The sequence below is a fragment of the Bombus flavifrons genome, chromosome 6 (assembly GCF_040668555.2).
Source record: "Bombus flavifrons isolate JBK064 chromosome 6, iyBomFlav1_principal, whole genome shotgun sequence".
In the NCBI taxonomy this organism is placed as follows: Eukaryota; Metazoa; Arthropoda; class Insecta; order Hymenoptera; family Apidae; genus Bombus; species Bombus flavifrons.
The window spans coordinates 14,021,928-14,036,400 of NC_138447.1; the positions used below are offsets into that span (position 1 = coordinate 14,021,928).

Genomic DNA, 14,473 nt, shown 5'->3' on the forward strand with positions numbered 1-14,473 from the left:
TACTAACTTCTTATATATTTGAAATAAATGTAAAAAGCAAAACTTTAGACAAAAATTGATATGAATATGATATAAAGGTACTGCAAACTTTAACACTTATTTCATATGTTTATATACTCGTCATTAAAAACATTCTCTAGTGAAATAAACTTCATTCTTGTAGCCATCTAGTGAAAGAAATTACTAATATAATATCTCCAAAAATCTTATATTATAATTATGATTTTTTTTTAGAAATGCTCGGAACAAGATTAAATTTTTGTTATTTAAAGATTGGTTTTTGAGAATATATATATATATATCATATACATACTTTACGGTATGTATTATACATATTACATAACGCTACTCATCCCTGATAACACATGATATATATGTATATGTATAGATTGAAATATCTCTAAAATTTGAATTTTAAAATGATAAATAATAATTAATATATTAGATTAAACAACAGAATATATAATTGTTAATATACGAGTGATTACTATAACAATATTCATTTTCTCTCTTTTTTATACATTATAATTTATTAAAATATGACAGATAATACACTATACATTTATGCTGGTCCTAGAATGTCAACATTTGCTGTTGTATCTTGAACATTACTATGAGCTATCATGTATTCTGAAACCGATATGTATATCCCAACTAATAATCCAATTACACTTGCTACATAAATATTTCGTTGGAAGATGATGCATGTAGCTATGCACAGACCAAGATATGTAGCATATCTTGCAACATTCTCTTGTTGTTTACGACCCAATAGGTCAGAATCTAAAATAAATAATTTTATATATGATTATTATTATTAGTAGTAGCAATATTTTTATATATCTTATTCAATCAACATTTATTGAGAACATACTTATACATAAATTATTTTTTTCACGGTATCCATCTGCACAATTTATACACATATCTGGTCCATCACCTGTGCACCCATCACAGGCCACGTCACAATCTAAAACATTAATTAAAAACAATAAATATTAAATTATTTTTGTATGTTTTTTTATAACTTACTTAAACACATATATCCTCCTTCCTTATTAATACAAAATTGATTTTTTGAACAATATTCATCACTTTTTAGGCATTCATCAATATCAAAGCAACCTTGTCCATCTAATATATGCCATCCTTCCATACATTTTTCACAATTTTTTGGTCCTGGTCCTCTACAAGCTCCATCACAAGCATTGTGGCATTGTGAACAAAGTAATTTATTTTCATCTTTATAGGATTCATAAAATCCAATTGCACACTCAGAACAATCATCTTTCTCATAGCCTTTATCACAGGAGCATTTACCATTTCCTTTTCTGGTACCTGCTCCCTTGCATTTACCATTATTATTACAAATTTTATCTGGAAAACCTGGACATGGTTTGCATTGTGGACCAAAATGATCTTTTGGACAACAGGATTCTGTTTGTTGAATACAGATATAATCATAAATATCTGGATGTATTTGTTGGTAATTAAACCACCAATCTTCTATTTTATTTTCTAATTCTTCAGCTGAAGTCTGACACTGTATTTTACCACGTTCTACTTCTTCGCATAAATGTTCTTGTATTTCTATTAATCTAGTTTCACTTTTTGAATATGAACCTAACTTATCTTCCTCCCATGCGCTATCACCACCATCAAATTTTTCACGACTAGTCCTTTCTATACCCTGTATAACAAAACAGTACAATAAATGTAAAATACATACATAAAAGATATTTACACAGATAAATAATGATTAAATGCGAATAAAATTACTTATATATATACACATAAACAATATGATATAGTAAACTCAATATTACGTTAAATTTATATACAAAAAGATATGCATTTACATATACTTTCGTACACATATTTCTTAAAAATTGTGTTCTTTTAACTTATAATATTTGACAAACTCACCTTCTTAAAACTATTTATTAAAATCTTGCAAGCCGCACATGGAGGAAATTTTTGAGCTTTAAATTCTTCACTTGAAGGTGTTTTGTTGCACTTTACAGAAGCAGACATAGAAAGTAAAATAAACAAGCTTAAGAAAAGAAAAAGAATGACATTGGTTCGTCGCATTATTCTACAGAAACGTACCGGTCACTACCTTCAGTAACACTATCAGCATTTACTTAAAGGCTAATAATAATTACTCTTAAATACAAATCACAGAATGTAATTGATTCTATACTATTTTGTAGAAGATCATTATTTTATTAAATATTTCGATTGTAGTCAATATATGAATAATTATATTATTCCAAATTTTTCAGACAAACAGTCCCACGTATTATAATACAACAAATATTTCGTAACTGAACATGCGCGGTTCAATCAATATAAAAGTGACACGTTGATTCTTTGCATTGTTTCAATTAATGCACATTTAGTAAATAAGTTTATTTTAATTCAATTTTATTTTATACCTTAATAAATTGGTAGAAAAATATTTTTATACCGTTTATATGATATTCCTAATATTAAAAACTATTAATTAGAAATTATAAGCAGTTCAGTCATTAGATAATAAAAAAATACGATTATATTTAAAAAATGTTCACGATTTGAAATAGATAATTTGATGTGACAAATATTATATGACAAAATACAAGTTCCATTCCCTATCTATATGTATGTATGTATTTCATGGCAGCGCTAATGACGTCGTGACGTGTCGCGATTCGTGACAAATTTGCAAGGGTTAGAAGTGAGGAATGGTTTTTTAAACATAATTTTGTGAAATACTTATTAAGAGATGTTAACAAAATTTGAGACAAAATCTGCTCGTGTAAAAGGGATCTCTTTTCATCCAAAACGTCCATGGGTGCTTGTAAGGTAAATAATAAATATTCTCCGTGTCGGTTAGCTATTAAGTTATTAAAACAACCACATACAGATGTTTACGTTAGGATTATTAACTCTAATGTAATTCGGAAAATTCTGCATTGTTCTTGAACTATTAAGAAACTCAGATTTCCAGGAATATTATGTATTCTGTTACAGTTTACACAATGGTGTTATTCAATTATGGGATTATCGCATGTGTACTTTATTAGATAAATTTGATGAGCACGAAGGACCAGTTCGTGGAATATGTTTTCACAATCAACAACCATTATTTGTATCTGGTGGTGATGACTATAAGATCAAAGTATGGAATTATAAGCAAAGGAAATGCCTCTTTACTTTATTGGGTCATTTAGATTATGTCAGAACAATTGTATTTCATCAAGAATACCCATGGATATTGAGTGCATCAGACGATCAAACTATTCGTATCTGGAATTGGCAGAGCCGCACTTGCATTTGTGTCTTGACTGGGCACAATCACTATGTCATGTGTGCACAGTTTCATCCTACAGAGGATATCATTGTATCGGCTTCTTTAGATCAAACGGTCAGAGTATGGGATATTTCTGGATTAAGAAAGAAAAATGTAGCTCCTGGTCCAGGAGGCTTGGAAGATCATTTAAAAAATCCTGGAGCCACAGATTTATTTGGTCAAGCAGATGTTGTTGTAAAACATGTTTTGGAGGGACATGATAGAGGTGTTAATTGGGCATGCTTCCATCCAACATTGCCTCTGATTGTTTCTGGAGCAGATGACCGTCAGATTAAAATGTGGAGAATGAATGATGCCAAAGCGTGGGAGGTTGATACTTGTCGGGGACATTATAATAATGTCTCTTGTGTTTTGTTCCATCCTAGACAGGACTTAATTCTTTCAAATTCTGAAGATAAAAGTATTCGCGTTTGGGATATGTCTAAACGTACTTGTTTGCACACATTTAGAAGAGAACACGAGAGATTTTGGGTCATCGCAGCACATCCTACATTGAATCTGTTTGCTGCTGGTCATGATTCTGGAATGATTATTTTCAAATTAGAAAGAGAACGTCCTGCATATGCTGTATATGGAAACGTTCTTTATTACGTGAAAGAACGGTTTCTTAGAAAATTGGACTTCACTACTTCAAAAGATACATCTGTTATGCAAATCCGAGGAGGTGGAAAAACACCTCCTTATAGCATGTCGTATAATCAAGCTGAGAACGCTGTTTTAATCTGTACTAGATCAGCTAATAATGTCGAAAATAGCACTTACGATCTATATTTGATACCGCGCGAAGGTGATTCAAACACTGATGCCGATGCGAAGCGGGCTTCGGGTGTCACTGCCATCTGGGTTGCCAGAAATCGTTTTGCGGTGTTAGATAGGGCGTATTCGGTATGTATTCAGGGAGAAACGTTATCTTCTTTAAAATAACGAAATTTTATAAACATTTTTTAATTATTTATCGCAGTTGCTCATCAAAAATTTGAAGAACGAAATTACGAAAAAGGTGCAGATCCCAAACTGTGACGAAATATTTTACGCTGGTACTGGAATGCTCCTTTTACGTGATGCTGATCAAGTAACGCTCTTTGACGTTCAACAGAAAAGAACATTAGCCGAAGTAAAAATTTCTAAGTGTAAATATGCCGTCTGGTCTAGCGATATGTCTCACGTCGCTTTACTCTCGAAACATGATGTTAACATTTGTAATCGACGTCTGGAATCCTTGTGCTCTGTACACGAAAACACTAGGGTAAAGTCGGGAGCTTGGGACGACTCGGGAGTGTTCATTTACACCACTAGCAATCACATCAAATATGCAATCAACAATGGTGATCATGGTATTATACGCACATTAGACCTCCCGATATATGTAACGCGAGTTAAAGGCAATCAAGTTTATTGCTTGGACAGAGAATGCAGACCAAGGATTCTTCGAATAGATCCAACTGAATATAAATTTAAATTGGCCTTGATCAATAGGAAATACGAAGAGGTTTTGCACATGGTTCGCAACGCAAATCTCGTTGGTCAATCTATAATTGCATACTTGCAACAGAAGGGATATCCCGAAGTTGCTTTGCACTTTGTTAAAGATGAAAAGACAAGATTTGGCCTTGCCCTTGAATGCGGAAACATCGAAGTCGCTTTAGAAGCCGCGAGATCGCTTGATGAAAAATCCTGTTGGGAAAGCTTGGCCCAGGCTGCCCTGTTACAAGGCAATCATCAAGTTGTCGAAATGTGCTATCAGAGAACTAAGAATTTTGAAAAATTGGCATTCCTGTATCTTATAACTGGTAATTTAGAGAAATTACGTAAGATGATAAAAATTGCAGAAATTAGGAAAGACGTTTCTGGACAATATCAGGGTAGCTTGTTACTTGGCGACGTTTATGAACGTGCAAAAATATTGCGTGTGGGTATTTATGTAACTCAATTTATATTCAAATTTTTCTTACTCCCACGACTTACTTTTTACCGTTTTATGTTACAGAATTCTGGTCAAGCTTCGTTAGCTTATGTAACTGAGAAAATTCATGGTATATCATCTCCAGAAGACGACGTTCAATATAGTTCTATGAGCGAAGAACTTTCTGCTCTTGAACAAGGAGCAGAATATCTTCGACCTCCGGTACCAATTCAACAGGCCGAAAACAACTGGCCACTATTAACAGTATCAAAAGGTTTCTTCGACGGAGCGATGATGTCGCGTGGAAAGAGTCAGGTAGCTGCTGCGTTGGCTCCGGAAGACGATAACACTGTACCTGTTGAAGGGTGGGGCAATGACGAAGAGTTAGGAATAGACGATGAGGAAGGTATCGAAAATGAAAACGTTCCTGAGGGCGAAGAAAATGCAGGGTGGGATGTGGAGGACGTAGATTTGCCGCCGGAACTCGAAACTCCAGTGGCTGCGACGGAAAATGGCTATTATTCACCGCCAACTAAGGGAATATCACCAACTCAACATTGGATGAACAATTCGCAATTGGTTGTAGATCATGTACTAGCTGGATCACTAGAAACAGCATTTAGATTGCTAAATGATCAAGTTGGTGTAGTTGAATTTGAAGCGTATCAGAGTCTTTTCATGAATACATTCGTACGCGCTAGAACATCATTTGCGTCGTTACCCAATATACCTTCTTTATACGGATATCCTCAAAGAAATTGGAAAGATACAAATCCAAAAAGCAGTCTCCCTGCAATTGGATTGCATCTTACCGATTTAGTTCAACGACTTCAAGTATGCTATCATTTGACAACTGGCGGCAAGTTTCCAGAAGCGATAGAAAAATTGCAAGCGATTCTACTCAGTGTTCCATTATTGGTTGTTGACACGAGGCAAGATATTATAGAAGCACAGGAATTGATTCAAATTTGTAGAGAGTATATTCTAGGTTTAAAAATGGAGACTGAAAGGAAAAATCTACCTAAAGCTACTTTAGCTGAACAAAAACGAATCTGTGAAATGGCAGCCTACTTTACACATTGCAATTTACAACCTGTTCACCAGATTCTCACTCTAAGGATAGCTGTAAATATGTTCTTCAAATTAAAAAATTACAAAACTGCAGCTTCGTTTGCAAGAAGATTACTTGAATTGGGACCTAAACCTGAATTAGCACAACAAGTTAGAAAGATTTTGCTGGTATGTATACTTTCGTGTATATTAATCATCTCATATAAAGTACAGGAAAAGATTATTACCGCGTTTCTTTCTATTTTAGGCTTGCGATAAAAATCCGGTGGATGAACATCAATTAGCGTACGACGAACATAATCCGTTTTCATTATGCGCAAGCACGTTTGTTCCAATTTACAGAGGAAAACCAGAAGTCAAGTGTCCATTATGCGGTGCAAGTTATTTACCTCAATTTAAAGATACAGTATGCAAAGTTTGTGAAGTTGCACTAATCGGAAAACAATGTATCGGCTTAAGGATAAGTCCTGTTCAATTCCGATAAATTTTTGATATTTTTATCGTTATTATTACAAATAATACAGTATATTGTAATACAATATCGTTGTTTTGTAATTTTTCAATTGTATTATAGATAAAAAATATGTCATTACAGAAGATATTGTAAACATTATAAGATATATATGTACTTAAATTTTTTAAATATTTCCTCCACTACTTTATAGAGAATAAGTTCATTATCATCATTGTTTACCACTATTACTATTAACATTATTTCATATTGAAACAGTACATGTAAACTATATTTTAAAAATTAAGAATTTCAGAGAAAGAAATTCCATAATAAAATTAAGAACTAAAAATATTTTTACTCAATTGACTTTTTATTATTTTTATAAAGGGAGACACAAGCGATTTTTGTATCGATTATAGTATAATTCACATTTTCTATATTGAGCAGGTAGAATTGTATAACAAAAAGAATATATAAATCATTTCATAGAGTAACTTATAACTTCAATAATATCAGTAATCATACTTAAGATTTATAAGCATTAGCTAAACCCGACTAAAGAAAGAATTTTAATGAACAATGTATGTAAAATCACCAAGTAAATGTTAGTTGGTAATGTCAGAGATGAAATTGGGAAAATTGCCGATGATCAAAGGAGAAATTCTCCCATAAAAGAACTTCATTAATTGCCGTTTCTAATGTTCAAACGGTTCAAACTATACGTACACTTTATTCTCCGGTGTTATTGGTAGGAAAAACGTGTGCACTATGAGAAGGAAGATGTGTCTCGATTTGTACCAGTCCATACGCAGTTGGCCAAAAGTAGGCGGTTAGTGGCAATTCGAAAACAAGTGGCAAAACACTGCGCCACGTCACCAACGCTATAAGATTTTGGTCGTCATTTTCATATGAAAAAAGCTGTTTTAGTTCTATCGAACGAAGGAATCAAATTATTGTAAAGTAACAAAATTACGCAAATGATTACACAGAAGATTAGCTCATTGTAAAATTGTACAATTATTGTAAACTGATGAAATGAATCGAAGAAAACAATATTATTTTGCAAATAAACAAAGCGTTTAATCATTTAAAATCCTTCCAATATCCACATTCCCCAAATAACTTCCAACTTCCATAAGTTCGAGGAATAAGTTAAAAAATATGACGAAAGAGTTTGAGGAATTTGAAAAGTACTAAGAGACTAAAATACCATAAGAGATATAAGAAACTTATTAAAAGTTCTGTAAAAAACGCCATTTTCGTAGGAAATTCAAGAGCAAAGAAATTTTCGACCAATTTTCCAATTCTGTATTACAAGAACGCGATAACATAGAGAGTGGAACAATTTCGGCGATTCTTTTCCAATACGTCAGTTTCGAAGAATTTTGCGAAGTTGAAATTTTCGGGATCTTGAAAATGCTTTTGGTTCACTTTGCGATTATCTATCAGGAGAACATGATAACATAGGAGGTGGCAAATTCTACCAATTTGTAGGAATCACCTCATTTTCAAAGAATTTTGGGAAGTTGGAGTTTTCGGGTTCCCGAAAATACTTTCAGCACATTTTGCAAGTTTGTACAAAAGAACACGACAATATAGGAAATAGAGCAATTCTACTGATTATTGGGTATTAATTCATTTTCGAGAAATTCCTTATTTGAAATTTCGTGTTTTCAAAAATGTGTTAAGCTCATTTTACAATTTTGTATCAGGAGAACACGATAACATAGGAGGTGGCACAATTTCGCTGATTCTAGGGAATGATGTTATTTTCAAGAAATTTTACAAAGTTAAATTTTTTGATTCTCGAAATCATTTCCGACCAATTAGGTCTTTCAGAAACACGACAAAATTTGCAATCTTTTCTGTATAATAACTTTCGAGCGGAGAGATTCCTAAACTCAAAACTGCTATCGCTGAACTCTATTCAATAAATACTTCAAATATGTATAACATAAAAAAAAAATTGGGATTCAGAGGTGAAGGCCAGCCTCTTCTTTCGGTTAATACAATATACGTAATATTAAAAAATATCTATTAGAAATTATAAGCAGACGATTCATTTGAATACAAAGAAATATAATTATAGTAAAAAAATGTTCAAAATTTGGAATAACATAATTTGATAGGATACATATTATACGATAAAATAAATGTTCCATTTGCTATCTATACCCATGTATGTATTTCATGGCAGCGCTAATGACGTCGTGACGTGTCGCGATTCGTGACAAATTTGCAAGGGTTAGAAGTGAGGAATGGTTCTTTAAACAAAATTTTGTGAAATACTTATTAAGAGATGTTAACAAAATTTGAGACAAAATCTGCTCGTGTAAAAGGGATCTCCTTTCATCCAAAACGTCCATGGGTGCTTGTAAGGTAAATAATAAATATTCTCCGTGTCGGTTAGCTATTAAGTTATTAAAACAACCACATACAGATGTTTACGTTAGGATTATTAACTCTAATGTAATTCGGAAAATTCTGCATTGTTCTTGAACTATTAAGAAACTCAGATTTCCAGAAATATTATGTATTCTGTTACAGTTTACACAATGGTGTTATTCAATTATGGGATTATCGCATGTGTACTTTATTAGATAAATTTGATGAGCACGAAGGACCAGTTCGTGGAATATGTTTTCACAATCAACAACCATTATTTGTATCTGGTGGTGATGACTATAAGATCAAAGTATGGAATTATAAGCAAAGGAAATGCCTCTTTACTTTATTGGGTCATTTAGATTATGTCAGAACAATTGTATTTCATCAAGAATACCCATGGATATTGAGTGCATCAGACGATCAAACTATTCGTATCTGGAATTGGCAGAGCCGCACTTGCATTTGTGTCTTGACTGGGCACAATCACTATGTCATGTGTGCACAGTTTCATCCTACAGAGGATATCATTGTATCGGCTTCTTTAGATCAAACGGTCAGAGTATGGGATATTTCTGGATTAAGAAAGAAAAATGTAGCTCCTGGTCCAGGAGGCTTGGAAGATCATTTAAAAAATCCTGGAGCCACAGATTTATTTGGTCAAGCAGATGTTGTTGTAAAACATGTTTTGGAGGGACATGATAGAGGTGTTAATTGGGCATGCTTCCATCCAACATTGCCTCTGATTGTTTCTGGAGCAGATGACCGTCAGATTAAAATGTGGAGAATGAATGATGCCAAAGCGTGGGAGGTTGATACTTGTCGGGGACATTATAATAATGTCTCTTGTGTTTTGTTCCATCCTAGACAGGACTTAATTCTTTCAAATTCTGAAGATAAAAGTATCCGCGTTTGGGATATGTCTAAACGTACTTGTTTGCACACATTTAGAAGAGAACACGAGAGATTTTGGGTCATCGCAGCACATCCTACATTGAATCTGTTTGCTGCTGGTCATGATTCTGGAATGATTATTTTCAAATTAGAAAGAGAACGTCCTGCATATGCTGTATATGGAAACGTTCTTTATTACGTGAAAGAACGGTTTCTTAGAAAATTGGACTTCACTACTTCAAAAGATACATCTGTTATGCAAATCCGAGGAGGTGGAAAAACACCTCCTTATAGCATGTCGTATAATCAAGCTGAGAACGCTGTTTTAATCTGTACTAGATCAGCTAATAATGTCGAAAATAGCACTTACGATCTATATTTGATACCGCGCGAAGGTGATTCAAACACTGATGCCGATGCGAAGCGGGCTTCGGGTGTCACTGCCATCTGGGTTGCCAGAAATCGTTTTGCGGTGTTAGATAGGGCGTATTCGGTATGTATTCAGGGAGAAACGTTATCTTCTTTAAAATAACGAAATTTTATAAACATTTTTTAATTATTTATCGCAGTTGCTCATCAAAAATTTGAAGAACGAAATTACGAAAAAGGTGCAGATCCCAAACTGTGACGAAATATTTTACGCTGGTACTGGAATGCTCCTTTTACGTGATGCTGATCAAGTAACGCTCTTTGACGTTCAACAGAAAAGAACATTAGCCGAAGTAAAAATTTCTAAGTGTAAATATGCCGTCTGGTCTAGCGATATGTCTCACGTCGCTTTACTCTCGAAACATGATGTTAACATTTGTAATCGACGTCTGGAATCCTTGTGCTCTGTACACGAAAACACTAGGGTAAAGTCGGGAGCTTGGGACGACTCGGGAGTGTTCATTTACACCACTAGCAATCACATCAAATATGCAATCAACAATGGTGATCATGGTATTATACGCACATTAGACCTCCCGATATATGTAACGCGAGTTAAAGGCAATCAAGTTTATTGCTTGGACAGAGAATGCAGACCAAGGATTCTTCGAATAGATCCAACTGAATATAAATTTAAATTGGCCTTGATCAATAGGAAATACGAAGAGGTTTTGCACATGGTTCGCAACGCAAATCTCGTTGGTCAATCTATAATTGCATACTTGCAACAGAAGGGATATCCCGAAGTTGCTTTGCACTTTGTTAAAGATGAAAAGACAAGATTTGGCCTTGCCCTTGAATGCGGAAACATCGAAGTCGCTTTAGAAGCCGCGAGATCGCTTGATGAAAAATCCTGTTGGGAAAGCTTGGCCCAGGCTGCCCTGTTACAAGGCAATCATCAAGTTGTCGAAATGTGCTATCAGAGAACTAAGAATTTTGAAAAATTGGCATTCCTGTATCTTATAACTGGTAATTTAGAGAAATTACGTAAGATGATAAAAATTGCAGAAATTAGGAAAGACGTTTCTGGACAATATCAGGGTAGCTTGTTACTTGGCGACGTTTATGAACGTGCAAAAATATTGCGTGTGGGTATTTATATAACTCAATTTATATTCAAATTTTTCTTACTCCCACGACTTACTTTTTACCGTTTTATGTTACAGAATTCTGGTCAAGCTTCGTTAGCTTATGTAACTGAGAAAATTCATGGTATATCATCTCCAGAAGACGACGTTCAATATAGTTCTATGAGCGAAGAACTTTCTGCTCTTGAACAAGGAGCAGAATATCTTCGACCTCCGGTACCAATTCAACAGGCCGAAAACAACTGGCCACTATTAACAGTATCAAAAGGTTTCTTCGACGGAGCGATGATGTCGCGTGGAAAGAGTCAGGTAGCTGCTGCGTTGGCTCCGGAAGACGATAACACTGTACCTGCTGAAGGGTGGGGCAATGACGAAGAGTTAGGAATAGACGATGAGGAAGGTATCGAAAATGAAAACGTTCCTGAGGGCGAAGAAAATGCAGGGTGGGATGTGGAGGACGTAGATTTGCCGCCGGAACTCGAAACTCCAGTGGCTGCGACGGAAAATGGCTATTATTCACCGCCAACTAAGGGAATATCACCAACTCAACATTGGATGAACAATTCGCAATTGGTTGTAGATCATGTACTAGCTGGATCACTAGAAACAGCATTTAGATTGCTAAATGATCAAGTTGGTGTAGTTGAATTTGAAGCGTATCAGAGTCTTTTCATGAATACATTCGTACGCGCTAGAACATCATTTGCGTCGTTACCCAATATACCTTCTTTATACGGATATCCTCAAAGAAATTGGAAAGATACAAATCCAAAAAGCAGTCTCCCTGCAATTGGATTGCATCTTACCGATTTAGTTCAACGACTTCAAGTATGCTATCATTTGACAACTGGCGGCAAGTTTCCAGAAGCGATAGAAAAATTGCAAGCGATTCTACTCAGTGTTCCATTATTGGTTGTTGACACGAGGCAAGATATTATAGAAGCACAGGAATTGATTCAAATTTGTAGAGAGTATATTCTAGGTTTAAAAATGGAGACTGAAAGGAAAAATCTACCTAAAGCTACTTTAGCTGAACAAAAACGAATCTGTGAAATGGCAGCCTACTTTACACATTGCAATTTACAACCTGTTCACCAGATTCTCACTCTAAGGATAGCTGTAAATATGTTCTTCAAATTAAAAAATTACAAAACTGCGGCTTCGTTTGCAAGAAGATTACTTGAATTGGGACCTAAACCTGAATTAGCACAACAAGTTAGAAAGATTTTGCTGGTATGTATACTTTCGTGTATATTAACCATCTCATATAAAGTACAGGAAAAGATTATTACCGCGTTTCTTTCTATTTTAGGCTTGCGATAAAAATCCGGTGGATGAACATCAATTAGCGTACGACGAACATAATCCGTTTTCATTATGCGCAAGCACGTTTGTTCCAATTTACAGAGGAAAACCAGAAGTCAAGTGTCCATTATGCGGTGCAAGTTATTTACCTCAATTTAAAGATACAGTATGCAAAGTTTGTGAAGTTGCACTAATCGGAAAACAATGTATCGGCTTAAGGATAAGTCCTGTTCAATTCCGATAAATTTTTGATATTTTTATCGTTATTATTACAAATAATACAGTATATTGTAATACAATATCGTTGTTTTGTAATTTTTCAATTGTATTATAGATAAAAAATATGTCATTACAAAAGATATTGTAAATATGATGAGATAACTTCTAAATATTTCCTCTATTACTCTATAGAGAAAAAGTTTGTGTAACATTATTGTCATTAATAGTATTTCATATTGGAACAGTGGACATGTAAATTACATTTTAAAAATACGCAATAAAAATATTAACTAGAAATGTTTTTACTCAATTGCTTTTTATGTTATTTTTATAAAGGGAGATACAAGCAATTTACTTCTCAATTATAGTATAATTCACATTATCTTTATTGAGGAATTATGGTTGAATGATGAAGAGAATATATCAATTATTTTGTACAGTGCTGTAACTTCAATAATATTAATGGTTATATTTAAGGCGTACAAGCAATGGCTAAATGTTGTTAAAAGAATAATTTTATAGAACAATGTGTGTAAAATCCTCAAATAAATGCTGGTTGGTAATGTCAGAAATGAGTAGGGTAACCGCCGATGTTCATGGAAGAAATTCAGCCAAACGTGTTTCGCAAATTACCGACTCTAGTGGTGAAACAGCCCAATTATACGCACATTTCTTCCTCCAGCAATAATAGTAGGAGAAACGTGCATATGCAGGCACCTAGTGGCAATTCGAAAACGAGTGACAAAACGCTGCGCTATACCACGAGCACTTATAAGATTTTGATCGTCATTTTCATATGAAAAGAGCTGCTTTAACTACATTTTAAGAGCTTTTCGAAATTGAAAATTTCGGCGCCTCGATAGAATTTTTCCTCAAGATATAGGTTTTGTTTCAGAAGAATATAATCTTGTAATAGGTAATATTATCTCGATAATTCTTGAAATTTGAGATCATTTCTCGAAATTTTCAAAAGTTGTTTTGCGATCTTTTTTTATACTATTCCTCTTTAAATTTCCCGTGTTCTTAATTATTTCCTGATTTCATTTTTTGATTTTTATGTGATTGGATAATGAAAGCGATAAGTAACAACATTGTAAAATGCTGTTAAACTACTCTGATTTATGGAAAATCTGTTTAAATACATTTTATATAATTATTTTACAATAATCATTTCCAAGAAGATGGTTGCTGCTGACTGCTTGTTATTCTGTGATCATCCTGATTGTTGTTTCTGTAATCAATGCAAAAAAAGCAATTTATTTCTAATATTTCATTAAACTTTTAAGAAATGTTTATTTTTTGTTGGCCTTACCCTTCGCTGATGTGTGGTAGGAATGCACATTTCCCCTCTCGTCGTGAATACGCATGTT

The 14,473-nt window shown here is 34.0% G+C and overlaps 3 protein-coding genes across 3 annotated transcripts; 2 read left to right on the forward strand and 1 right to left on the reverse strand.

Annotated features, from left to right (window-relative positions):
- Window positions 1-502: 502 nt before the first annotated feature.
- Window positions 503-2,440, reverse strand: Creld (Cysteine rich with EGF like domains). Its single transcript, XM_069114768.1, has 4 exons — window positions 1,927-2,440; window positions 1,033-1,690; window positions 875-970; window positions 503-783 (listed from the first exon to the last, which is right to left on the reverse strand). Exons 1-4 carry the CDS (start codon window positions 2,089-2,091, stop codon window positions 563-565), a joined length of 1,140 nt encoding a protein of 379 aa, XP_068970869.1. The 5' UTR covers window positions 2,092-2,440; the 3' UTR covers window positions 503-562.
- Window positions 2,441-2,647: 207 nt separating this feature from the next.
- LOC138180692 (coatomer subunit alpha-like) lies at window positions 2,648-6,953 on the forward strand. Its single transcript, XM_069114763.1, has 5 exons — window positions 2,648-2,847; window positions 3,016-4,240; window positions 4,317-5,264; window positions 5,343-6,497; window positions 6,577-6,953. Exons 1-5 carry the CDS (start codon window positions 2,768-2,770, stop codon window positions 6,811-6,813), a joined length of 3,645 nt encoding a protein of 1,214 aa, XP_068970864.1. The 5' UTR covers window positions 2,648-2,767; the 3' UTR covers window positions 6,814-6,953.
- A 2,017-nt stretch (window positions 6,954-8,970) lies between these two features.
- On the forward strand, window positions 8,971-13,252 carry LOC138181154 (coatomer subunit alpha-like). The gene is made up of 5 exons (XM_069115781.1): window positions 8,971-9,162; window positions 9,331-10,555; window positions 10,632-11,579; window positions 11,658-12,812; window positions 12,892-13,252. The coding sequence occupies exons 1-5, from the start codon at window positions 9,083-9,085 to the stop codon at window positions 13,126-13,128; spliced, it is 3,645 nt and encodes a 1,214-aa protein (XP_068971882.1). The 5' UTR covers window positions 8,971-9,082; the 3' UTR covers window positions 13,129-13,252.
- Window positions 13,253-14,473: the final 1,221 nt, after the last annotated feature.

Bases quoted from the DNA above. Each gene is read 5' to 3' on its own strand.
- Creld (XM_069114768.1), bottom strand. From the start codon at position 2,091: ATGCGACGAACCAATGTCATTCTTTTTCTTTTCTTAAGCTTGTTTATT. The intron at 971-1,032 runs GTAAGTTATAAA...TTAATGTTTTAG, and splicing joins AGGAGGATATATGTGTTTAA to ATTGTGACGTGGCCTGTGAT. The intron at 784-874 runs GTATGTTCTCAA...TATTTATTTTAG, and splicing joins AAAAAATAATTTATGTATAA to ATTCTGACCTATTGGGTCGT.
- LOC138180692 (XM_069114763.1), top strand. From the start codon at position 2,768: ATGTTAACAAAATTTGAGACAAAATCTGCTCGTGTAAAAGGGATCTCT. The intron at 5,265-5,342 runs GTGGGTATTTAT...TTTATGTTACAG, and splicing joins AACGTGCAAAAATATTGCGT to AATTCTGGTCAAGCTTCGTT. The intron at 6,498-6,576 runs GTATGTATACTT...TTTCTATTTTAG, and splicing joins AAGTTAGAAAGATTTTGCTG to GCTTGCGATAAAAATCCGGT.
- LOC138181154 (XM_069115781.1), top strand. From the start codon at position 9,083: ATGTTAACAAAATTTGAGACAAAATCTGCTCGTGTAAAAGGGATCTCC. The intron at 9,163-9,330 runs GTAAATAATAAA...ATTCTGTTACAG, and splicing joins CGTCCATGGGTGCTTGTAAG to TTTACACAATGGTGTTATTC. The intron at 10,556-10,631 runs GTATGTATTCAG...TATTTATCGCAG, and splicing joins TGTTAGATAGGGCGTATTCG to TTGCTCATCAAAAATTTGAA.